The 26,070-nt window shown below is 36.1% G+C and overlaps 2 protein-coding genes across 5 annotated transcripts in view; one reads left to right on the plus strand and one right to left on the minus strand.

The window, feature by feature from the left end:
• The first annotated feature begins 2,461 nt into the window (after nucleotides 1-2,461).
• LOC129269307 (RNA-binding protein with serine-rich domain 1-like) lies at nucleotides 2,462-12,971 on the plus strand. 2 transcript variants are annotated; one of them, XR_010294865.1, is made up of 7 exons: nucleotides 2,462-2,562; nucleotides 7,689-7,823; nucleotides 8,232-8,588; nucleotides 8,912-9,153; nucleotides 9,692-9,839; nucleotides 10,531-11,219; nucleotides 11,359-12,971. XR_010294865.1 is itself a non-coding variant. In XM_054906800.2 (6 exons), coding segments are annotated over exons 1-6 (999 nt in total). In that variant the 5' UTR covers nucleotides 2,476-2,560; the 3' UTR covers nucleotides 10,646-12,971. The 2 variants fall into 2 exon arrangements, 1 of the variants encoding a protein (XP_054762775.2); XM_054906800.2 differs by having other exon boundaries at nucleotides 2,476-2,562; nucleotides 10,531-12,971.
• A 1,466-nt stretch (nucleotides 12,972-14,437) lies between these two features.
• LOC129269308 (uncharacterized) overlaps nucleotides 14,438-26,070 on the minus strand; it is a 28,316-nt gene continuing 16,683 nt past the window's right edge. For all 3 annotated transcript variants that reach the window (XM_064105592.1, XM_064105594.1, XM_064105593.1), the window contains exons 4-11: nucleotides 25,459-25,522; nucleotides 24,592-24,675; nucleotides 24,055-24,150; nucleotides 23,594-23,643; nucleotides 21,508-23,114; nucleotides 18,698-18,764; nucleotides 17,713-17,823; nucleotides 14,438-16,771 (exon numbers count right to left, since the gene is read on the minus strand). In XM_064105592.1, the coding sequence (XP_063961662.1) occupies nucleotides 16,618-16,771; nucleotides 17,713-17,823; nucleotides 18,698-18,764; nucleotides 21,508-23,114; nucleotides 23,594-23,643; nucleotides 24,055-24,150; nucleotides 24,592-24,675; nucleotides 25,459-25,522 (2,233 nt within the window). In that variant the 3' untranslated portion in view covers nucleotides 14,438-16,617. The remainder of the gene's footprint in view (nucleotides 16,772-17,712; nucleotides 17,824-18,697; nucleotides 18,765-21,507; nucleotides 23,115-23,593; nucleotides 23,644-24,054; nucleotides 24,151-24,591; nucleotides 24,676-25,458; nucleotides 25,523-26,070) is intronic.

Below are 26,070 nucleotides of genomic sequence, written 5' to 3' on the forward strand. Positions count from 1 at the left end.
GAGGGCGCGAACACCGATGATGATCTCCCCGCGATTTACCCCCACAAAAAGCAATCCTACAGATCGAGGAGGAATTACTGGGAATTACTCGGATATAAATATATAATGATAATATATTCCAACATTTCCAAGAATTTAAAATTTCTGTGATTTTAAATATGTTTTCAGATTCATTTGAAGGAGTCTAGACCGACCAAATTAGGCAACAAGTTTTTCATGGCCCTCAAGGGCGGAAATCTCTCCCGGAAGGTATAGGGGACCAGGGGCTGGAAAATTTGACAATTAAGCAAAAAAAAATTAAAAAAAGTTTATCACCCCAAATGTAAGGTCACTTCGACCAAAATAAATTTTACAAGCAAAAAAAAAAAAAAAGAAAAGAAGGTTATCACCCAAAAAGTAAGGTCATCTCGTCCAAAATACATGTTTTATTTCAATTTTGAATTATGTATTTCTTTCCATCATACAAAAAAAGTAGGGGGATCAACATTTTGATATTTCGAGGCCTCCATCACTTTCAAGCTCCAAGCTTAAGATGGAGGTCTCCCACATTTCTATATATATATGTTCAGTAATTAAAGAAAATGTATATATATAGATATAATTTCACAGTCCAGTTGATATTTTATAATGATTTATGTGCATTATTCATTATGTTTAAAAAAATATTTGCCTATTATGTAATATTGAAAAAAAAATATTATACTTGTATATTTTTTGTTTTTGTTTTGAAATGTGGAAATAAAATAAATCAAATCAAATCAAATATTGTGTCCCCATACTATTTTGGGTAGGGAGGACGCGTCCCCCTGTCCCCCCTGGGATTTCCGCCCATGATGGCCCTGCGAAGCGGGGATGCTAAAGTTCAGCACCTCCTAGCTGAATTCTGGAAGATGTAGCGAATTTGGAAATGTAAGGAAAATGACTTTTTTCTAGGGACCAAAACGACCTTCATTTTGTAATGAAACTTTTTTTTTTGCTCGTCAAATTTACTTCAGCACCCCAGCAAAGGACCCTGAAAAGCTTCTAATGGAATGCTCCATGTTCAAAATTTTGTTGCACAATTAACACATGGCTTAATTTGTGATGCGACAATTAAGACAATCACAGAACTCTATGTCCACTCTCACAAAATAACAGATAAACATAGATAAATACATAAAGAAGAAGAAGAAGAAAGGAAGAAGAATTAAGAAGAAGAAAAAGAAGAAGAAGATCGAAGAATTGATTTGTCATACTACTTTTTGCGTTACGTTCTATCTTTATATACCTTGAAATTTATTTGTCACTGAATCTATAAAGTCGGCCTAAGATTTATTAAGAATTAGGCCTACTATTATCATTATTGTTATTATTATTAATATTACTTTCACCATCATCATCTTTATTATTATTATTTTCATCCCGGGATTTTCATCACCATTTTTATTGTTATCATCATTATCTAATATTAGTTTGTTCTTGTTAATTGTTGTTGTTATTCATCACTATTAGTGAGAGGTTTTCCTCTGTTCTTTGTTGAAACCGTAATCAATGATGTATTTACATACAGGCTTATATGTTCTCAGGCCTATTTCCCTGTATGCAACTTATTACTTTTTCCCGCATTTTTTTTTTACTGAAATGGAGTCATCTCGGTGTAGTCAAGAGAAAATCAATCCGATAAATCTGGACAGACCGGGGGCCGCGAAACGAGGGAGGAGGGGGCTGGGTTGGCTTTAGCCCCCACTTTTTTTTCCAAAACCGTGTACAAAAACATAAAAATTACCGTCGCATTGTTATTTTTGCATGGTCCCCCCCCCACCCCCCCCCCTTTCACAGCCGTTCTGCCTTCCGCGACCTATAGCTAGTCTGCAGGCACAGACTAGACCTAGACCAAAAGCTTCGGTCTCCGTTATGTTGGTTGTTCAGCTGAACTCCGTTTTAGTTGGCTTCACTCACCAAATGTGTACGAGGAGAAATTAAAAAAATTAAAAATGTAAAAAACCTCCTCGAAACAGACGGCTGCCAGCTGTCTAGCACAGACCCTGATTGAAACTTTCAGTGTGTCTCTACGCAAAGACTAGCACATATAAAACTTGCTGTTGAGCGCGAGAGGGCCTTCAGTATATACACAAGGCATGAGTAGGTAGGCTGCAATTCAGACCCTTTACTCGAGTGAAGGGTTTGCACAGCAGACTATAGCATTTAGCCCACTGAACTAGAGATACGTATTTTTAGTTCAGTGATTTAGCCGCCGCGCCCCTCCAAATTAGTCTGCTATGCAGACTCTGAATGGCTCGTGAAGTGGGATCTGCAGCTGGTTTGCGAAGCAAACCAGCCTGAAAGGGCGAGCGAAGCGAGCCATTTCAGATCTGCAGGCTCTAGTAGACCTAGTCTGCTATGCAGACTCCTTGAATCAGCTGTGATACACACACTGCAGATGTGGGTCTACAATTGTAGACTACCTCCAAATCGCATCGATGATGAAAAAAAAAGGGGTCCTATAATTATACTGCTGCTAGAGGGCGCTCGTTCTGGCCAAAGAAAGTAGCGTTTGCTGCGTCCTTCGGTCCCAGTCAAGATGTAAGAACAATCGCTTTATTTCGAACACATCTTAATATTCTCGTCGTAATTTGAAAATTTATGAGTATGCTCGATATGTTATCTTAACATGCATTGTTAAATTTTTGTATATAATCAATATATTAGCGTGATGATCATCGTGTCAATTATGCGAATCCATTGACGATCGAAGTCATTTTAATGACTTTATTGTCAATGAGTGGGACTGTACGAAATGAAACTCGGTTTCTAATTACGGTTTTCTTGAGTAGATCTACCCTGAAATGAAATCTTATTGTAATGGTTGTACATGTAAAAACTGTCCTCATAAACAAGGACCCTCGCAGGTAATCCTAAATCCTGGGTATTTGTGTTTAGCCTTTTGCTTTAGGCCTAACCTAGAGTAGCTTGCCTTTTCTTTTTGACTTTTGAGTAAAAATTTTAGTTTTACTTTTTAGTTTTAAAATTAGCCTTGGCTTTGGCTGCCACATGTCACATCCTACCTCAGGCGATGTTCGTGCAGGCTCCACTTCACTACCGCTACACTACGCTCCACCTACCCGAACATCGGGACCGTGAACCATTTCGGATATACCGAGTCACAAAGGTCATGAACAGTAGAGGCGCACGGCCAATATTGGAGACTGTCTCCAATGTGGGAGATTATCTCCAATATCAGAGACTTTTGTAAAGAATTTGGGTATCCAATTTCAGAGACAGTCTCCAGTTTTGGAGTCCAATTTCCTTTGTTTACATTTGCTGCAAAAGGATTACCTTGGCGGCAAATGAAAATGTGATAAGCAGATTCCTCATGAAAAATTACCCCTTTTCACCGTCTACTTTAAAAATTCACCGTCTACTTTTGTTTTGATAAGGATTTTTGTTGTCAATCACACACAAAACAAATGGGCTTCTGATCTCAGTGAGACAAAATTTTGGGTGGAAAAAAATCATGCTTTTGTTGGTGTTGTTTCTTTTGTCCTTTTGCAAAGCAAGGCTCCAATGTGGGAGATTGTCTCCCCTATTGGAGAGAGTCTCCCATATTGGCCGTGCGCCTCTACTGATGAAGGTGGGATGGCAATCATGATAATCATAAAAATTAAACAAAAAAAATATAACGAAAAAGATGATTGACTTAATATCTTACTCTACACCCGTATTTCACTCCGTGTCCATCCTCCGGTTATCCTCAAAATTTGTGATTTTGGGCCAGTATCTTTCTCCTCACACGTATTATTCACGGCTGATTTCAAATCATCGCATGCGATCGCGATCGGTTTGACTTTTAGACATCCGAATTTGAAAATTCAAACAGTTTTGTGAATCGTAGATATTGAGCCTCATTGTGAGCATATCAAACATGCTGGAACAGCCTTTCCTAATTTTCACCTGAAGTGCCTAATTTAATACCTCATTCATTTTAATGGCCCCAGTAGTAACAAGAAAGTTATGGTAGTTTTAAGTTCGTACAAATCGCCCCTTCAATTCTTATGTATTCCTTTGTTTTTTAAAACAAAAGTTGTGACCTTAATTGGGGACCAAGGTGCACTAATACTAGAAAACAACATACATTGGCATATGGAAGTGCCCAACAACACTCCCCAAAATTACAGACGCCGCCGAAACAGGGACATAAAAAACACACTTAGCGTCAGTAGATCTCTTTCAAATTTCACCGCAATGGAGTTGAAATGTTGTTCTATCGGAATAAATACCTTTTAGAGTGGGATGATACCTGTAAATATAAATAGCAAGAGGTTGAAAGCAAGGCCAAATTTCCAGTAGCACACAGGGTCGCAAGATCACCGAGTGATATTTTTTCAAGTCTAGACAGCTGCCATAAACATTCAACTACGTAAAAACAATGATGTTATGGGGAATAACTTTCCTTGCACATGCAAACACAATACAAAGCAATGCCCCCACAGTCACCCTGCAATTATAGGCAGCACACTCAATGCTTCATTCACTTTTGTAACATACCTATACCAAGGCTCCACATTAACTTTTTTTGGTGGTGGCCCGTTCGGGCCACCAAAACCATCAAATAATTTTTTTTTGGTGGCCCGATATTAAAGTTTGGTGGCCCGAAAAATATAAAGAAACACATTAAAAATTGATAAAACAAACTTCTGAAATATTAATTCTGCAGCCACTACCACTAAGTTACTTCCACTTTATCATCTTGTATGTAAACCTTGTTTGCTGTTATTTTACTTTGCTAATTGGCTTGTGGTAAAATATAAATTGTTTCTATCATTGTAAAAATGAAATGATTGAAAGAGAATAAATGAATTTTATTGTTCCCAGGTTGTGTGGACTTTTTTTAAATCTCTGTATAGACACACACACTCATAATGGTAAAGTAAATAAATAGTGCATAGCAAACACAGATAGATGTACAAAACTATGGTTTTTCATTTCTTCCTCTTTGAATCCTAAAACCTAAATTATGCAGGCCCCAAATCCATTTTATTTCTGTTTTCCCTTTTGCAGTATATTATAGCAGGAGAAAATCACAGAAAAATATTCTGCAAAATTAGAACAATGCATAAAAGGGGGAAACAAATGAAAATAATTTTCAAAAAGTATATTACAAAAAGAAAAAGAAAAGAAAAGAAATAAGTGAAATAAAACAAAAGAAAGAAAAAACAAAGAACAGGGAAAAAAAGAAAAGAAAAAATTAGAGAGAAAAAAAAAAAGAAAGTGAAAGAAAAATGAATAAAACAAAATTAATATAAACATGGGAAAAAGGGGAAAATTAAGAAGCCATTACGAATATTTGTTAACAGCTGTGGCAACAGTCTATTCTGACTGGAATATAATTAAAAGCCAAGCAAATAATTTTCACTTACCTTCTGGGAATGGCATTTTATATCCTTTAGTTTGTATTATTTTATTTTCAGTAGAAACATATTTTTTAATCAGGCATATTCAATGGGAAGGGGTATAAATGGTTTAACCACTGTAAAAAAAAATAAGAAGAAAATGGCAAAAGTTATATCTGGAAAAAAGTGTGAGAAAAGTCCTTCCCTAGTATATTTGCCAAAATGTTGGAAAAATTCACATTTCATATCAATGAAATGCCTTCCCAAAGTATTTACTTTCTCAAGAGTGGTTTAAGAAGTCATTTATAAACAAGAAAGAAAGAAACTGTCTGTTTATTTTTGGCTAGAAAAGACACAGCTTCGAAAGAAAACAAGTATCAACATACATACAAATGCACACATGGGACTGTGATGTACTTGCCTATGTGTTTTTATGTGTATTAATTCATTTGGAAATCGGTCTTTTGTAGTCTCAAGAGAGGTCATAATTCCTCTTCTTAATGCTTGCAAATAATCAGGGTACACCAAATTTTCGTAATATAGACTGTAGAATGTCATTCCATTGGTGTAAAATGTGACTTTGACTTAGATTTTCAAAGTTCTGTGGAAGATTTCTTAGCAGCGACATTTTTTATCGCAGCTCCCGGAGTCTGAATAGGCCGAGCTAGATCTAGAGCACAGATATGTATGCAGTGGCTTCATGCATGCAAAGCTCACGCCAGCCGGCCGGCGTGGCTGGCTGGATAATAGCTACTGTAGTAGGCTATAGCTGTAGGCTTAATATGCAAACTATGTGTGTGTGTATTTGTGTGTAGATCAACAAAAAGGGCGCATGACGAACTGGGTTGCAATTTGAACTGTAGAAAGTTGATAAATGCGTGCAAAATCGGGAGAAAAATTGCTCTACTTTGAAAATTATTGGTTGCCCGATTCGGGCCACCAAAACTTAACATTTTATCAATAATGGTTGCCCGAGATGAACTTCTGGTGGCCCCGGGCCACCGGGCCACCGCTAATGTCGAGCCTTGCCTATACTCTCCACGAAGCCAGGGATTCTATTGCATTCATCTACACATACCACAAAAATCCCTCAAACTTTCGCCCCCGAGATTTCTACTTTCCTTCTGAAAGATCTAGCCCTGAATCATGTAAATGGGATACAACTTCATTTCCGACATTTCTACGCTATTGATTTCATTTTTAAACAAGAATTCATCAAAAATATGAGAAAAATATTATGAAAAGATTGGGGAGACTCGCCTGATGTTTACGCCGCCATCTTGTTTCCTATTGTTCTTCCCCAACATTACTGACGCCCGCATCCTTAACGTGGTAGATGCACATGACTGGGACGCAATCCCTGGCTCTGTGGAGAGTAAGCACACATAAGTGAATGATTTTTTACTCTCTAGGAGCCTCCTTGCTAGGTGGGATGGCTGGCAGCAACTGCGGGAATCGTGGAATGGGGGAGGGCTAGCGTAGATCTATTCAATTATTTTACAGTGTGGTATGCTGGGATAAGTTTGACGAAGACCATTCAGCAACGACTTTTGTTTGCAAATAATTTAGTCCCCTAAGTAAAACCCAGGGCCAGGACATGTCCTGGTTTATGAGTATATCCTTGTTTTCTGGGACTGGGATGATCATCATTTTTGGACCAGTAGATCTAGCTAGAGGTGCAGGTGCTTGTCCAAAACTTGGGATTTAATATTCATGCATATGAGCTCACCCTAATAAAATCAATCAGCACCAATATTCAACTAACAAGTCTCAAGAGAACTTATTTATCACACAGCACAACAATAATTAATTTTTTTACACACCTGTAGTCTTATTACAGGGCTCCACACTAACACTCTTTTTCTACTGGTCTATTCATATCGGACCAGTAGATACCCAGATTTTGAATTTTTTACTGGTCTGAACCTAAAATTTACTGGTCCCCCAAAATATTTTAAAACATTAAAAATTATTATGCTGTCGTTAATTGATTTTATTCCCCCCATACAAATAAACAGTACACACTCACAACATAATTCGTGAGAGCAATTTCACAATTTTGGAGAGCCATTTTTATAATTTACAAAAGGAGAAAAGATCATTTGTATCAGTTTGATATATTTTTACTGGTCTGGGGCCATCGGACCAGTGCCAGTGTTGCATGTTGCTTATCATCCAATACAGCAAAGTCCTGACTTTGAACTCTTGCATCTTTTTTTAAATGAAATATCAATACGGATCAAGGAGAATACCAGTCAATTCAACTCGTAAAGTTTTCAAGATAAACTGTAATTCTTACATGTCCTTTTGTTTTTGCAGGCCAAGAAGTCGGACAAGGAGTAGAAGTAGGAGTGGAGGGAGGGGTGATAGGAGAAGCCGAGGGAGAGACAAGAAGAGAAGAAGCAAATCAGTAACAAGTAGAAGTTCATCTGGTTCAGACAGTAGTTCAGGAAGGTATGTCAGAAATTTATGTCCACTATCTATTTGATGTTTAGCAAAATATGATGTTTAATGACAATCTTTCTTCCTTGATCTAATGGAATTTTGAGAAGCTTAAAAGGAAATGTAATGGAGGAAGTAAAACAGATGGTAGAAGGCATACATACATTATAACATATGCATGGATAACAAATGCCTTTAAGGATTCTAAAGGGTCAGATTGTTGATCATATAAGATATTCCAAAGATATTTAACTGATCAATTCAAAATCTTGTTCATTTCATATTCTTTTTTATGCATTCAACCTATCACAACAGTGGAGATTCCTTAGAAATACTAGTATTTAGATCTTGCCTTACATTGATCACGAGAAATATTGTCAGTATTTCCTTTTAAATTTCATTTTGCCCATTGCTAATTAGTTCCAGCAGGTCAAGGAGTCGTTCAAGCTCCTCAGGGAGCAGTTCCGGCAGCTCCCGATCACGATCCAGGTCATCAAGATCCAGCAGTAGGTCCAGCTCCGGTAGTTCCAGTGGGTCAGGGAGTGATTCGGGTAGTGCTTCAGGGAGCAGCCGGAGTAGGAGCAGGAGCCAAAGCAGGAGCAGGAGTAAAAGCAAAGGAAGAAGTAGAAGCAGAAGTGTCACCAAAGTAAAGGGAGGAGCTGGAGACAAGGATGGGAAAGCAGGAGGTGCAATAGAGAAGGAGACATCCAGAAAGTTTGATGATAGAAAAGAGAAGGAATCAAAGGAAAGATCTAGACCAAGGAGAAGTAGAACAAGGTGAGAAAAGTAGAAGGGATCAATTAGTTAACAAAAAAATGTCTATCCTTTTGTCAGTGGGTGTATAGCCCTTTATTGTTCATAACTCAGTTTATCAAAAAAGCAGATGACTGTTGATGACAAATCTTACAATATCTGTATTTATAGACAAAAAATGGGGGATCTGGATTGCTGTCATGAAATCACTTGTGCGGCAAATCAGGATGATGGCATATCTGTAAAGCGCATAGAGACAGTCCGATGTATTAAACTCTAGTAGTATAGCAGCGTACAAAGCTATTGTCAATGTACCCAAGGCCTCCATTTTCCTTGTTTTTCCTTAGATCAAGAACACCCCCTCGTCGCAAGCGATCTCCCTCTCCCAAGTCATCCCGGCTTCATGTTGGAAAGCTTACACGTAACGTCAACAAGGATCACCTGATGGAGATCTTCTCCATCTATGGTGCGGTTAAGAGCATTGACATTCCTCCTGATCGGACCCATCCACATGTGTCCCGTGGCTTTGCCTACATTGATTTCATGTCATCCAATGATGCAGAGAAGGCTCTCAAACATATGGATGGAGGTAGGAATGTTTTCGTAAAGGCAGGGTTGTTTTAAAATGCATTTGAAATAGATTTAATACACGTTTTTTTATTTTTAATTTTTGATCACAAGTCTGCTTTGTGGCTTATTTCCCCAAAGCTGATTCCTACCCCTTTATTCACTCTTAGCTTCAGATTTAGCATGAGGAGCCCAAATTGTAAGTGATTGATAATCATATTTTTAAAAAATAACTGCTTTTTTTTTGTATTGTATGGTATCAACATATGAGTCATAGTTTTGATAAACCACTTTGAACTATGATGAAAAGAAAAATTGTATCTTCTGGACACCTCAAGTTATTTGAAGACGTGGGAATGAAGTATTAATTTTGTCTGTAAAATTCAAAGATTGATCATTGTCAAGAAAATTGATATTTTTAGTATAAATATCCATTACAGGGAATTTGATATGCACTATTTCATAAAAGTATATGTAATACAATGTGGTCACACAAATAGAATATTATCATTTTATTGGATCATACTAATCAAGCTGTTATTACTTGTGTTGGCTTGTAGGTCAGATCGATGGTCAAGAAATCTCTGCTGCCTTTGTATTAGCTCCAGTTTCCCGTCCCAGACCCCTTCCACTACCAAGACGTAGCCCACCCAGGAGAGGAGGCGGATGGAGACGATCACCTCCCCCAAGATTTAGGGACAGAAGAAGGTAATCAGACTCAGAGATTTGTTTTTAATTGTCCATAATTCACACAATCAAATATATGAATTTTTAGAAAAATCACAATAGGCCTACAATGAAAACATTTAAAAAATGTTTACAATCATGGAAAAACATAGAAAATGCTTGAGTAGAAAGCAATGTACCCTCAGGAAGATGAAAAAAAGTGGAGATGAAGATTGATTGAATAATTGCTGTTTACATCTTTGTCCTATCAATGGGAGGAGAAATTGTTATTTCACTTATTCACCTTTTTAAATAATGTCCAATATTTTTTATGCAGAGCACTGAAATATAAAGAGACATGAAAAGAATGATTGAAAGAATATTTGAGAATTCCTTTTCATCTTTCTGTTTACAAAGTAGATGTCCTACAGACAGTGCTCTTATTGGTCTGGTTCAGATGTGGGGGCCCTGTAAGTTTTCTGATTAATAACACAATGGCTTTCTTTGTGATTGCTTGCACATATTGATCAAGAAGTCAATCAATTATAAAAATGAGACATGCAATCAGTCCATAAACTTTCAGCTATTTGGCCTTGAGAAAATTGTACAGACTATTCCAGAAGAATTTGGGTGATTTTATTCACAAATCGATTTATCAGTTGGTGTTATATTTTTCATGTGAGTTCATTTAGATCTCCAACAAAAGTTGTCTTTTTACTTATTCTATGACCAGGTCACCACCAAGGAGAAGGTCACCCATTAGATCCAGGTCCAGATCTAGATCAAGGTCCAGGTCACCAGCTAGACGTCGTAGATACAGCCGATCAAGCTCCAGTTCCTCAAGATAATCCATTAGTTTCCTAGTCCTGTGATACCGCTTTGATATGTACAGCTTGCACGGATCGAGATCAGCTCATTCTGCACCAGTCGGACCCTGATCATTATTGCTGATCAGGCTCCAGTTACTAAAGATAATCCATCAGCATATCTTTGTCCTGTGATGCCACTTTCAATTCATACAGCCTTCAAAGATCTGGGATAGCTTGTTTTGCACAGGTGCGGGCCTGATGATAGCTGTTCAAGCTCCAATTCTTTTATGACAATCCATCATTGTTTCCTAGTACAGTGATACTTTCTTATTTGTACAAGTTACAGTGATTTGTCTCGCATCCTGCACATGATCCTAAATGTCATTTTGAATATTCTCCTGCAGTCATTGCTATGGCCCTTGTTTTTAAAGATTAAAAAGTATGGTAGCTTTGCCATTATTGTAACTGCCATGGAAACTTTGATATTGGTTGACTTTGGGGCTATATCACAGTGGAAGATAACATAATGGCGAAGTTAGACTAATCTTGTGTTCCTTGGTAAATGGACCACTGAACAGTGAATAACTAGTAGCCCTTTGTTATTAAATATGTTGTATCAGGGCAGACATACCGGTAGCATCGCTTGTAAGTATATTGGATCAACACAGAAATACTCTCTGATTATTCAGAAGTATTGTAGTATTTTGTATTCATCTGTTATTTTCCACAAATACTGCAAGTTCTATAGATAGTACTGTAATTTTCTATTTAAAAAATGTGCTTTTTATCGGTCAGAGCGCTGCAATGCTGCCTGTAAGTTCAACAAATGTGTAAGGGTAAAATACACTTAAACAGTAGTCTTGTTTGGGAAAATAGGAGGATTGATCAGAAATATTACCGTAAATGTTCTTGTGTGAGAATCACCAAGAGCTTATGAAGGGGGTTGGCATACAGATCAGGTATAGATGGAGTCTGGAGTGTAGTTTTGTTGGGCATTCGTCCATGACAAGTTTAAGTATGAAAGTGGTTTTCATATTTTATGTAATGTATGTTATTGAAATATTCAAAAAATGCTGTATAAGAAACGACCTTTCTTACACCCCAAAAACTCATTGATTCTAATATTTGGAAGACATGGGGCCTGTTGGATAAAGAACTTTAATTCATGGAAACTTTTCCATTGTAATAATTGCTAGGGTAACGGGCTGAGCAGCCAATCAGGTTTCCACTGTGGTTACCCTAGCTTTAGTTACTGCTTTATGAAAGATGATCAGTCGAAAGTGCTATAAGAAGTCCCTTCCGAGTAAAAAAAAAAATGAAAGCAATGGAAATCACTTTGACCTTATTAAATCATTGAGGATGTACTATTTTTGTTTCTTAATGTAAGATTGCAGTTAGCAAGATAATCATCATCGATAACAGTTTCATTCAAACAGCACACACTCTCAATTACGAAGTTAAGAGATAAGGAAGCCTGTTCATGTTGTGAAATCTGATTTGCTCCAGTATGATTATATGTAAATTCCTATCTAGTTGTATTTCATCTAGGATTGTTCTGTTTGTATTTTTTTGTAGTGAGGAGGGATAGTGATGGTTTAGCATTTTGTAAATAGTAACATAATAGTTTTCATTACAATACAAGTATGTACACACTTCATTTGTATGCCTTTGATATAATGTAGAATTATTATGTCTGCATTTAAGATCAAAATATGAATGGAAGTTAAGAAGATAATATGCTTTATGTTGGTATTGCTTTATATTGATCTTACATCAAGAGCAGACTTCTTTAATTCCAATATTTTACAAAAAATTATTTCCATGGGAACAGTCAAAGACCATGCTTTTACCATGCACAGTAGAGCAGTGCTAAGTTGCCATGATGATCATTATTCACTTTTAGGAAGCCTCTTTGAATTTGTACTTACATAACTTTTGCAAGTTGGAATGCAATGTTTAATGCATTGCCTGCATATTTTTTTATATGTAGAATTGCAGATACAAGCACTGGCATCCAATTTTGTGAAGGAAATAGAAACAATTGGTACTAACTGTTGACAAAGGTATATTCAAGTATCCCATCACTTCAAGTGACTCGATTTGATTACATATTTTTTATCATTATAGAAGGCAAAAAATTACAACAGTGCCATACTGGCCGCGAAAGCTAAGTTTTATTCTTTATTCTTTGGAAGACTTCCCTTGTCAACACATATTTTCAAACATAAATTGTTCCTTATCCAAACACACATACAAAACACCTTTTGTCTGTAAATGAATATTTGTACTTCATTGTAATTTGAGTAATTCTTTTGTAGGTATAGTGCAAACTGTTTGACAATAAATGTACATTGAATTTTAAAAACAGTCTGAAACTTTTTGTTTATTGTGTAGACCTCACTCTTGAATTGAAATCTCTGCAGTTTGGGTATGCATTCAGTGAAAATCATATTTATCTTTAAAATTGAAATTCATTGATCATGAGTATGGTCTTATCATATCTCAATGTAAACATAGTGATACGAAGTATTATGACATTCAAGAAGTTTGAAGGAAAAAATAAAGAGCAAGGATCAACTGCAAAGTGTTAAAATGCCCTCCCAAAATATATGTATGCCTGGAAGGTTTGTATCCACCTGGGCCCCGTTGTACAAAGAGTGACGATTGATCCGATCAATCGTAACTATGGCAAGCCAGCAAAGTCAACATACGAAATGCATGTTTGTTCAAAAAAATTCTAGATATGAATGCATATCCATAAATTCATTGATTTCTTGACAATTTGGGGTGTTCTCCTTTGATTACAAAGGACATTTTGCAAATTTCCTGTAGAAAAAATTATGACACTGATGGATTTCCAGAGTTACGATTGATTGGATCAATCGTAACTCTTTGTACAACGGGGCTTGGTCTACTATCAGATGGTCTAATTCTCTTTTTGTAAGTGGTAAACCCACTTGGTCTATTATCATTCTGGGCTTAATACTGATTTGGTCGGCCTTCACTTGGTCCACCTGCCATTTAGTGCTTAGATGGTCTCATTTCCACTTTGCCTTCTTATTATCTTGCCCTTTATCAAATAAGTATTTGGCTCATAAACAAATCTAAAGATATAAAGTGGATATTAAGATGAAATAGACACAATACAAAGTTGGGTGTAGCCTAAATGGTAAGGGTACCAAATGGTAGTATACAAGACAAACTAGGATTAGACCGTGTGGGGTGAGACCAAACGGAAGATAGCCAAAGTAGTAGTAGTGCAAATTTACTACCTCAAGTACATGTACATCTCTGAAAGCCCCTATTTGGATGATGTGTCCATTGAACTAACAAATCACAAGGGTCCCAAGAGAAAACCCCATGGTTGGCGACTGATCATAAATCTATTTACACGATAATCAGACTTTACAGGGGTCAGTATGACCAATTGCTAAGCTTTGTGTTATGGACTGCAGGTTGCTGTTTCATACTCGCTGTTCTAAGCTACCGAAATGGTAAAGATTGATTGGAAAAGAAATTTATCAATAATTTGATTTATTTTGTGTACTACGAAATGGGGCTCTGGCTGGAGTGATTTTTCTCACAATAAGCTGACTTTATTCTCTTGCATATTCAGGAAGTCATCAAAGTGTTTATAATAACAACTCTTGAAACTAACGAACTATTTCGTAGAATTCATCTCACTTGGGGAAACCTTCCATGAGGGCTCATCTTACACGGGACCACCTTACCCAAAAGGCAACTCCGTTTTTCTTTTGGTTAAAATCTAATTATTTAATGTAACTTAATAGATTGTAATTAACCTCACAATAAATAATACAAAGATGCAAGTACAGTAATGATAAAGCACATTTATTGTCACAATTCTTAAATCCCATCACATTTTCAAGAGACATAATGTGCAATGCTAAATTTATGAATATATATATATTTTGATTGCAATACCATACATACAAATACAATACACATACACACAAACTATCTTTTTAGAAGATGAATAACTGTGTCTTTACAGTGAACTATAGCTGTGCATAGCAAAGGATATGGGTGTAATGCATAACATAGCCAAATCCACTTGAAAAGCAAATTTATTCGAGAAAAAAGAGAAAAATCAAGCATAAAAGTGAACTTTCATGGCTGGTTCCATTTCTTAAAAAGCAAATTATATTTCATTAACAGTCATATAATTTAATTATTCCTCCTTATTTTGATACCTAACATGAGTTTGAAATCTTAATGTCAAAACCAGGTTGCACAAAAAAATGGAACAAGATTGGTTCGAGATACAACGACCATGCTTATTTGACGATTTGATGCATTTTTTTGTAATAGTTTCAAATTCAAGATATGGATATGGATATGGGTGTAATGTATAACATAGCCAAATCCACTTGAAAAGCAAATTTATTCGAGAAAAAAGAGAAAAATCAAGCATAAAAGTGAACTTTCATGGCTGGTTCCATTTCTTCAAAAAGCAAATTATATTTTTCATTAACAGTCATATAATTTAATCATTCCTCCTTATTTTGATACCTAACATGAGACATTAATGAGCAAGATGAGTTTGAAATCTTAATGTCAAAACCAGGTTGCGCAAAAAAATGGGACAAGATCGGTTCGAGATACAACGACCATGCTTATTTGACGATTTGATGCATTTTTTTGTAATAGTTTCAAATTCAAGATAAGATTCCACTCTTGCCATGAGTGTCAAATTTATAGTAAAAAATATGTTTAATAATTGTGAAATCTATCTCTGAAAACAGGTTTCCTTTTTGTGGGATGCACTGTATAATACATCAAAGGCATTACAACAAGAGATAATCTTGTAAGAGCTAATTAGTATTCTACCTTTTCCTAAACATTGACTGCTTCAACATATCTGGACTAAAATAGGCTGCATGAGCTGTTGCATGTATATTTACACAAATAAAAAAATAACATTTAGATTCCTTTGCCGTGATGTACATTTCTGCCCTTAATTAATGTTTGGTAGAAAAATAATTGTTTTAAAATACAATGTCTATTTATGACACAATGTTGGTGAAAGTTGGGCAGAACTTGATTAACTTGAATAAATACACAATATGATCAGTCTGTAATTCTCAATACATGATTACGTGACTGTGTTGTTTTAAAGTGATAACTGTGCAGATCTCTATCTTGTTACATTTCTTGCATTCATAGCTTGAAAATATTAATGAGAATGTGAGAATTTCAGCTTACAGTTGTCTTACAAAATTAAACAAACCACAGAACAAGTACAAAATGGAGTGATTCTAAACCCGTTGACTATTTCACATGTGAAACTGTTATTGGTCAGACTTGTGCAAGAGGAAGCAGATGTAAAATTCTAAAATGGTTATATATAAGTCAAATGGGGCATTTACGATACAGAATTCAGTTATATATCATTTGTGATGTGATCATTATAATTGTTGTAATGTGACTTCTCTACTCCTCTCTATAAAACTTTCACTTTTTAACAACAGAATAAAGGCAATGACAAACATCATAAAATGTGTTCCATTATCATATTTTTTCATCACTAGACAAATAAACACACACACAAAACAAACAGTAATAATATAAATACATATATTCATCTTGTTTTAGATTATAAAGACCTCGTCAGACTGAGTTTGATGACTTAATTGCCGAAATCATTTCTTCAATGATCTGAATATTCAACATGAAACATAATAACACCTTTTGTTCCACTAACCTTCCAATCAAAACTTGCTTTGCCTCTTTGTATCCACAAAGTTTAAAAACTCTTTAATGATATAATGATCATACTTTTATTAAACAGAAAAACCAACATTTTTCTTATGTTTTTTTTTTCAAGATACATGCACAAATGCAATTAAACATGATTTTGCACGTATGCCTACTAGCACATGCTGAACTGGAAATACAAACAAATATCCTGCTGAATCCCAAGCATCCATATAAAGAATGAATTTATTTTGAGCGCAAGTGGTTTGCATATCATCATCATCCAGTGATGATTAACCAATGGTGATGTCGACAGGGAGTTCGATGTCATTGAGGGTGTAGAAGTTGATGTCAGCGTTGTCGACAACACCCCATATGAGTGGGACAGGAGCAGCCTTCATCAGAAGATCAATCTGAGCAGCAAGCTCAGGGACAGGATCCTCCTCACTGTATCCAACAAGACAAAACAAATATTGTTTCTTAATACATGCACACACCATTACCACCATCACCAACATTATCATCCTCACTAATCATCCTTCTATCCCTCAAAATCACCTTCACCATCAAAACCACCTTCCTCATCAATACCATCATCACAATCCCCATTATCATCACCATCATTGTATCATTGTCATCATCATCATCACCGCCATCACCACCACCACCCCCACCATCATCATCATCACCACCGCCACCACCCCCACCATCATCATCACCATCATCATTATTATCACCATCATTCTCATCATCACCATCATCCTAATCATCTTCATCATCCTAATCGTCATCACCACCATCATCATCGTCATCACCACCATCATCATCACCATCATCACCACCATCATCACCATCGTCATCACCATCATCATCATCATCACCATCATCACCATAATTATTATCACCATCATTCTCATCATCATTACCATCGTCACTATCATCATTATCATCATCATCACCATCATCATCATCATAATCATCATCTTCATCATCCTAATCATCATTGTCATCCTAATCATCATCGTCATCATCATCGTCATCACCATCATCACCATCATCATCACCACATCACCATAATTATTATCATCATCATCATCACCATCATCACCATAATTATTATCATCATCATCACCATCATCATCATCATCATCACCATCATCAATACCATCATCACCATCTTCATCACCATCATCACCATAATTATTATCATCATCATCACCATCATCATCATCACCATCATCTTCATCATCATCATCTTCATCATCCTAATCATCATAATCATCATCACCATCATCATCATCATCATCACAATAATCATCATCATCATCATTTATCACCTTCTTCTTCAAGATCACCACCACAATCATCACTTCTCTTTTATATCCTACCTGCAGACCACCACACAAAAGTTAGGCTGACCAGGGTTGGTTTTCTTGTACTTCTTATCCGGCAAGAATACATCAAACACAATCTTGGAGTCCACAATTGGTGGAGAGAATCTGTACACAGAATTGGAAATGGAAAAAAAAATCATCATTTTCTTTGAAGAAAAATAAACCTTTGAAACCAGCTTAATTTTATACAAGAGGAAACTTTTAAAATATGGAAGTTTTAGAAAAATTGAATAAATGTTATGAAAGTTTTGAGCAAGTAAATGTTGAGATTGGGAATGCAAAGCACCTGAGACATGGGATGTCACACTTCAGTAATTTCCCAATAATTTGTGTAAAAATTTCACTTAAATTATTTTTTATGATGTTTTGGTAGATCAGGTGTTACTTATTTTTTATGAGAGGCTTCACCAAATATGAATGAAGAGTTAGCATTATCATATGAATTAGCAAAAAAGAGATGTTTGAGGGTATTTTTTTTTGACAATCAAAGAAAAGGGGGGAGTTATCAATGTGTGGCATCAAACATCTTGGTCACATTTCCACATGTAATTGAAGGATCTCCATTTATGTTCTTGCTATACAAATGCTCATAACTTTGTTATTGTTATTACAATCTTTATGGAAATTTTTTTATCTTATTCTTTGATTTTTCTGTTTTCTCACAGGCCAACTAGTTCTAAGAAATTCAGCATTCTTTATTAAAATCTATTACATTCATTAAAAATAAACACACAAACAAAGCATTCAGGAATCTGTAACACATTTAGCTTCTTAGCAAATCTTAGAAAAATTTGGGGTCTGTAAGACACACGAAAGTAGCAGTCTGTCACAAAACTTGAATAAACAATCAGTTTTGCAGTTTCATGTGCACCTTGTTCAGCATATCAATATTCAGCCCCATCAAAAACATGGCATTGAAATTTACATAAAATTAATTGAAAATATTTGTGATATAGGACCCTTATTGGTGACTTCTTACCTTTGACCTGCATGTTCACAGGTCAGATTGGCCGCCTGGATGACCTGTAGTTTGTTCAACAAATGACCTGCAATGACAAGATATCACAATTTATTAATTTTCCTTCATTACAGAATATACCATACATAAAATGTAAACGAAAACTGACATGGGAACCATGTTAAAAATCTACTGACAAAAACTGCTATATTGAGATTTATCATTCACACGAATTTAAGGATTTAAAACTTTACAGACCTCATCACAATTCTTTTTTCTGTTCCCATTTTAAAAATTCATGATACATGGAAAACTGCTGGCACATGATGTCACAAATAAAAAAATTAAATTGCTAATACAATCTCTGATGGGTTTCCTTCGAACATTCAACAATTTTATTATTCTTTGTCTGCTATTTTTACAATAAACTTTATGTCAGGCCAGTCAGGGTGTACTCAAGACCCCTTTCAGACATTAAAACAATAAGAACACAGAAACCCATAATATGTAATTAAGTTGCTGTGGAACTGACATACCCCTTTGAAGACAATGCATTACTTGCTTCTTATTCCTCATACTAACAAATACTTTTTGAGCATTGTTGCAACACTTTACTATTTAAGATTTTTTTCATGCTGAAATGATTAGAAAGTGATAGAGAATATGTTTCCCAATTTACAGGGAGACTCACTGATTTAGGCACTACTAATTCTATTGCAGTTAACATACCAATCTTTAGCAATCATTTTCCTTTCGAAATTCTTAAAATCTAGCAGAAGATATCCATGCAATGAATTCATCACTCATTCTTCTCATGTAATAATAATAATAATAATAATAATAGAGAGTATTTCTAAAGCGCCAAATCCACATTGATTATGTGCTCAAGGCGCTGCGAAAAGGAAATAAGAGAAAAATTACACGGTACAGGAAGGGACAAAGATAAAAAGAATGACAGTCATGACGATGAAAGGAAACTACTGGAAGGCAATTTTAAACAAATGGGTTTTTAGAGTAATTTTGAAATTATCGATATTTGAAATACTACGAATGGAATATGGCAACTGATTCCATAAGGATGGCCCAGCATGTGCAAATGTCCGATCCCCCCATGATTTCTTGGATTTAGGAACTGTAAGCAATTTACAACAATGTACAGCATATCCTTTCTTTTTCTCTGAGATATTCAGGGCTATGCAACAAAATTTATTGAGCCAATCCATAAAATGTGATTACTTTGTCTATGACTAGGTTGATGGACTAACAGACAATCATATTCAAGAGGTTGACTTCTTCTCATAAAAAAATACATGATTAGCACCAGGAAAGGATATACGCATACTTTTATAATCTATTCAGCCAATGGAAATATCAAATATCAATACATTTTTCATCTCCCCCTCCCCCTGGGTTGAAAACAGAAGGACATAATTCACTTCAAGACTATTTTGAAATTTTGGTACAAAAAAATTAGAGGTTACCTCCAGATCCTCAAAACCAAGGAGCATTAACTCAATTTATCTTCATACATGTAATGCCTATGAAGCATACAACTCATCACATCTCCTTAGATGTGCTTAATTATAGAAAAATCCCTTCAAAATCAATGTTTGTAGTAAAGGCCTTCTGTTTGTCAACCATGATTAATATCTCTTCCCATCTAGAGATCTGATCTACATTGTATATAAGCTCCTATTAACATATGATCTACCATCCACATCCTGTATTTCATGATGTACATGAGAGTTTATCCTTCACTTTATTATGTGCATATTAATGAGTAGGTGCAGATCCAGTGAGGGGAGGGGGGGGGGGGGGACATCCATCCCCTTTGCTCAAAATCATGCATTATGCCTCTCTTTTTTTATTTGTGCTTATTACAATTTTTTTAATCAAACATTTTTTTTTGCTTGTCAGTTTTGTGTTGAAGAAACTGCATGCAATTCTGGGAAATGTGAAAGAAATTGGTGCATTTTCTCAACCCCCACCTTACATAAATCCTAAACCTGCTCCCGTTGATATGAGGTTTGTAAATTCAATCAGTCTATCATAGAAAATGAATGAGGATGCGATGGAATGAATTCACCTGTAAGGAAATCTTGCACTTGTACTAAATTGTGATGATTTGAGAATGTATGTATGCATGTAAAGGGGCCTGGTAGCAAAAAGGTGCAGATTTGAAATTATAAAAAATGGTTGATTTGATATGTCGTTGTCACATCTGAGCCAGTAGCATAGTAGTTATCATAGTTGCTCTGATACCCAGTCATAACTACCCTGTTTACAAAACTCAACATCTGATCAAAATTAATGAATATACATACATGGGGGCGTCGTGGTCTAATGGTTTAGACTCTCATCTTTCAATATGAAGGACATGGGTTCGATTCCAATCCATGGCGTATTTTCCTTCAGCAAGAAATATACCCACATTGTACTGCACTCAACCTAGGTGAGGTAAATGGGTACTGGCAGGAAGTAATTCCTAAAAAAGCTGTGCGCACAGTAATTGGTAGACTAGCTTAGCCGGGGTAATATAGGAGTGCCTTGAGCACCTAACAAGGTGGATACATGCGCTATACAAATCCTATATTACTTATTTATGTATACATGTAAATCATGATTGAACGTAACGCTACAATAGCTGTGCTTTTTAGAACACAAATGCAATGGCCAGAAGCCATTGTAAAGTACAAAGAAAAGCAATCCTCATCAATTTGATGGCAGTATCTTGTCCACTCTGGTTGAAGAGTACAGCATTCAGATTTTTTTTGGTATTTATAACTAAAACTGGTTTTGCTATTTGATTTTTAAGCAAATTCCTGACATACCTGTTGATTTTGCATCACATGGTTTCACCAAGGGCTTGACAGTTCCACTCCAGAGATGGCCCACAGGGGAATTAACCAACTCAGTCAAATTTTGCTCCTCCTGGTGTTTCTTCTCCTTATACTCCTTCCAATTGTCAGGTTCCTTGGCAGTGTCACTTGTAGTCTTTGAGTCCTGATTCTTATCCTTCCTGTCACCGATGATCTCAAGAACATCTATGATCTTCTTGGACTTGGCCAGGAGCATCTTGTTGTTGTTGCACAGCTTAGTAAGCTCCAGCTGTTTGTCTTCAACCATTACTGCGTTTTCCATGCAACGGCCGGCAGCAATGCTTGCAGGTACCAGCTCCTTGGACGGGAACGGAAGGTGCGCAGGCTTGATGCTTGAGGCAATGTCTGGTAGAGCAATCTTATCAAAGTTCCAGTGAGGATACTCCAGATAGGCTTGGATGTCCTGGTCATTGATCTCTGGTCCCTTGGATGCTCCTTGCATCATCGGGACCACCATGTCAAGGAACTCTTCAAGATCTACAGATGTCTCAGAGGCAGTGTCAGAGAGCCCTAGATCGGAGCTAACGCTTCTCTCATGGTGCTTGTGCTTTACTTGCTTTAAGCCCTGTTTGACCCGTTTACTTGACAATCTATAATTCTGATCAAGCTTGGCCGACTCCTGGTCAAGGTCACTTCGTGTGTCTTTCCCGCTATCATCAAGTGTACAAGCTTTTTTGTCAGAGTGAGGTGGAAGTCGTGGACTAACATTGAGGTGTGAAGACAATCTGAACTTTCCTTTTCCTTGGCTGCTATCGCTTTCCGTATAACTCATTTTCATCTTTTTATGTTTCTTTGAGCCATCCTCACTGCTTGCAGTCAGCCTTCTCTTATGAAAATCTAAAAGACTGATACTCATGTCCTCAAAACCTGACCCTTTGCCAGTATCTTCTTCAGGAAAAACAGGACCATCAGAATAAACAGAACTGTCATCTGAAGTGTCTTTTAAAGCTTTGGTGATCTTTTCAGGGCTATCAATCGGTTCCATTGGTTCCACAAACTCACAAGTCTTTTCCGCTCTTGTAGTTTCTCCATCTTGCTCTTCAGATTGTTTCAAGTTTCTTGAGACCCCTGAATTATCCTCATCATCTGCTACCTTGGTTTGCTTTGAACACCTTTCCTGTTTGTTGATATCACTCATATGCTCCAGACTTTGAGATTTCATTTCATCTAGCCCTTCCTCCTTCTCACAAGTTTTGTACTTTTTAACATTGCTCAATTTTCCAGGTAATTTATGGTTTCTCTGTCTGGCTTTGATGGCTCTTGACATCTCTCCTGCACTTCCTACCTCTGAAGAATCACAGCCAGACTGCTCCCTTCCATTGCTGCTGTTCGTGTTGGCATTGCTGTTGCCTGCCGACATCCTGTTGCGTTTGTACCACTTCTGGGAGGTTATGGAGCTGAGGCTTCCACCACTGGAGTCGCTATCAGGCCAGATGGAATTCATGGGTTGGTCATTCCCAAGCTGCTGAAACCATCCCTGAACTTTGTGGTAGGCCAAGTTCTGTGTGTGACGGTATTGATGCATCCGAAGCCGATATTCATAGTCTGTGACATCAGACCTTCAAAAGATTTTTAAAAAATTTCATCATGATCATTAAGGATAACTTTTGTCTAAGAAATAATTGGAATCAACTCTACTTATTTTTCATTGGCATATCATCTTTAAAAGAAATATATCAGAAAACCATTTCAATCAAGGATAGTTCTAAATAGACCGTATGTTCTCTATTAAAGAAAGGGCTCTATTTATACCTTAAGGAAGCCTAACATTAATCAATATCAAACATTCACAATCTTGTTTTATGAAGCCTTGGTATTCACAGAATCACCAGAAAATGACATTTTTCCCAAACAAAAATGTCTCATGAATTCTCTTTTACCAATACTGACAATGATAGTGTAATTCCTGTCAGTATATAATCTTTGTTAGATCAAATGATTCAAGTAGTTCTGTCAAATTTAATCCTATTACTGTAAATATGTAGGGAGACAATAGTTTTCTCATGCCGAATCCTTCAAGTGAATGATGAATACTCACTCTATGTGCCGTGTAGTGATGTATCCAAGGCGCATGAGATGGCAGTATACCTAAAGAAGAAGACAATAATATAGAGTTCAGTGACCCCAACTCCAATATTTTGAAAAATGAAAGTGGAGTTCAAAATCTATTTCTTACCCACCCCAAAACCTACGGACAGTTCAAATTCCTTTAAAAAGTGTAAAATGTATAGTAACAAGTTTACTGGCGTGACCTTGGGCATAGAATTTCAATTTAAAAACACATTACATTGCATAGGGTGGAGTATTTATCTCACCTTGTCTGAACACTAAATAAATTTCTGCAGAGCTTGAATAAAACGTTCTCCTGGCTTAAACAGGGGAAAAAAAATATATTTTGAATATCAAATGATCTGTTAATACAGTGAATCTTTTCATTTGATTGAATACATATGAATACAGTAAAAACTAAACACCATTAAGGTCAAGATTTCCACTTACCCTATAATGTTCCTTGGGTATGTAAGTCGGGATCAGCAGATTGTACGCTCGCTGGACAGAGAGGGGAGTACCACCATATTTCAGCTCCATTGAACCCTGTGATATCATATGAAAAATCAAAGGCTCTAAAATGACTGAAAGTCACTCTTGAAATATAATTAAAATTTCACACAAGGCATTTTTTTTCATTATTTCAGAGAAATTAGAGTTCAAAATAAACTTGGATTAAATGAGAAGAGCTCTAGGCACATATTATTTATATCTTCTAATAATGCATTTAATTTTTTCATCTTTTTTTCACCAAATATTGGAAAATAGAAAAAATACTGTTACTTAAATAGAATATCTACATGTATTTATTGTTGATATTTTGCTTGTTTAATTCAATCATTTTCATGCACTGTAATTATGCAAAACAACTTTATCAGAGGGTGGACTACCCCGATAGTTTTTTTAATTTTTTTTTACAAATTTTCAGAACCTTAATATACAATGTATCTTTTATGATTTGATATAGCTAAACATATACTTGCTTACCACTTCAAGAAGAAACAAGCCTTCTTCAGGATAGAGGTACTTCTGACCTTGCAGCATATAGCCCATGGTGCGCCAAAACTTTCCCTTAAAATAAACAGGAGATAATTTTTTGACAGGTTATACTGCACCCTTTCATGAATGTCATCAGAAGTGGTGACACTAGCCTGCCCCCCCCCCATTTCATAAAAGACTTGCAACTGTTGTAACTTTGACATAATGGCAACTACCATGGTAACAGGGCTCAGCAGCCAATCAGAATCAAGGTTACCATGGTAGTTGCCATAATGGAATGGGCCCCTGAGGAAAAGTGCTTGTCATGGGGGGGGGGGGGGGGCTTTTTCTTTCATTCTCTACATTTATAAATATTACAAATGATAATTATGATATTCTACTTTTAAATATGTATCACTTAATACATAAGAATGTCTCAAAGTGCTTTACAGATATCAGATATTGGCTTGCCTTCACCCAATATTTGCACTTTCTCCACTCTCTGGGGAGCATTCCAAAGAGTTTCCAAACTCGATTGCCCAGCACATATTATAGGCTTTTGCATCATATCAGGTATCCATTTAACATCTGGGTGGAGAGTGGGAAAGTATAGAATGAGGCCTTGCCAAAGGATGCTAGGTTGTGGAAGGTTTGGAATACATGAATCCAACGAATCTACTGAATCCACTTAAGCACTTTATCAAATAACACATACGTTTTCAAAGCAAAGCTGAATCAGGAATTTGCATTTCTATTTCAAATTGCTTGGTCAAGTCTGATTACATGGAGAAAGTCAGAATCACTACACTTGGTAGTTCACTTCCACTATAATTGAGGGGTTGGGGAAATTACATTTTACCAAAAGACAGAACTCACCTTGTGGCTTTTGACAACCACTAGCTCTTTATCGGGCTCCCATTCTCCAACTGATAATGTGCCACTGAAAAAATGAAAGTGATTGGTTATCATTTTTACATAAAAATAGTATAGACATATTTATTTATAGTCTCAATTCAATTTATGTTATTGATTTCAACCATAATAGAATACAAGATTACAGAAAGCAATATATTCATGAATACTGTACAAGGAAACAATATTTTGCACGCTAAAGAAGCAGTGATCTGCTTTTTAAAGGGCCCTGCAACAATTTTCAACAACAATAAAAGCAAAATGAAGAAATGTAAATAAAAATTATCAACTTACACTAGTTTAAGAAAATATTCTCAAAGTGTAATCTGAGCAAAAAATTGTAAAAAATATAATTCCATGTTAACTTCCTTTTCTTAATATAGAATTTTCTCTTTTTTTAAGACTTAAAAGAAAACAATGATTTTGTCACTTAAACTTTGTGTAAACATATCAGGTGTATGGACTAATCTTATTTTTGCTCTCATATTTTTGAAGTATTACCTCCAATTTTATCTGTACAATTCAGCACTTCTGAAATGTTCTTGACACAATGTAGGGGTACTTTTATGGTGCACA

This window comes from Lytechinus pictus, chromosome 10 (assembly GCF_037042905.1).
Source record: "Lytechinus pictus isolate F3 Inbred chromosome 10, Lp3.0, whole genome shotgun sequence".
NCBI lineage: Eukaryota > Metazoa > Echinodermata > Echinoidea > Temnopleuroida > Toxopneustidae > Lytechinus > Lytechinus pictus.